General features: G+C 44.3%; 1 protein-coding gene across 1 annotated transcript; it reads right to left on the reverse strand.

Moving 5' to 3' along the window:
- Nucleotides 1–6: 6 nt before the first annotated feature.
- LOC111035215 lies at nt 7–1,127 on the reverse strand (the record flags this gene model as incomplete). Its single annotated transcript, XM_022316742.1, has 2 exons — nt 7–389; nt 744–1,127. Coding segments are annotated over 2 exons (582 nt in total), but the record flags the coding sequence as incomplete, so codon positions are not given.
- Nucleotides 1,128–1,130: the final 3 nt, after the last annotated feature.

The raw sequence follows: 1,130 nt of genomic DNA on the forward strand, positions 1-1,130 counted from the left end.
CCACAACAACCGCTTCCCTCGCCCTTTTCGTTCTCTATCACTATAAATTATACTGCTGTATACCACACTTTGGTAGTCTACAAAATACTCAATACGGTTGTAGACACCACTTATATCCCCTCATGCTCTCTCACTATGTATATAATGTGCATTAAAATATTATACATTATTGTATATTGCAGCTATTTCTCTTATTTACAAGTTTTATTAATGAATACACGATAGATCGTGAATCGATGTAAGCTTACCTTGTTTCCAATCGATCCCGATTTTGAAGGTGAAGAAGATTGGGGCAACACTGGTGACAGGAATTGTGCATTCTGTTGACGGTTGCGCTGGTCAAGGTTGCTCAGCAGGCGGGTCTTAAAGTCGATCACCTGATTGATTTTCTGCAGATGCGTAAAAATAAACAAATAAAACGGTGCGATCAGTTTTCATTACAATTGTGTCAAGGAACGAATGGGAACTATGTAGTAGAGTGGAGCCTGTGTACGCTGCAAGAACGGTGCAGCTAGAAATTGTATAGGTCGAGAAGTGGTATTATATAATAAGTACCATGTTTTTATACGGAAATCTATGTTTTGTATCCGATAATTTTATACACAACTTAGTAATCAAATATTGCTGTATTATAATTTATAGTTTCAGTTAATGTGTGTTTTGGATATTTCGTCTTTATCTATCCACTAGCTACGTCGCTAATTTGAAGCATGCGCATAGGTATGATAGATAATATACTGTACCTGGAACAAAAAGTTGAGCAGCACCGCCTTGACGCCCAGAGCGGTGGCCGCCTTCACCGTCACTTTGGCCACCTTATGGACGGCTTTCAGTCCGACGAGACTGACGCCCAATGCCTTTGAGCCCAATCCAACAGCTTTGGCTCCGAACTTGGCCCCTGCCACCAGCTTGGCACCGGTGCCCAGCGCGACTTTGACCGGCAGAACGATGAGAGGCTTGAGTTTGAGCAACGTCCTTTTTTTCCTGACCAACACGGTCCTTCCGGAGGCCGATGCTGGTACATTAGAGTGAACGGCTGAAGCTCCTTGCCAACTGCTCGGCACTAATGGGGAAGCGGCAGCATCGGTCGATGCAGCGGACGACGCTGGACGTATGGCGGATGACCGAGC

The sequence above is a fragment of the Myzus persicae genome, unplaced genomic scaffold (genome assembly GCF_001856785.1).
Source record: "Myzus persicae strain clone G006 unplaced genomic scaffold, MPER_G0061.0, whole genome shotgun sequence".
Taxonomy (NCBI): Eukaryota; Metazoa; Arthropoda; class Insecta; order Hemiptera; family Aphididae; genus Myzus; species Myzus persicae.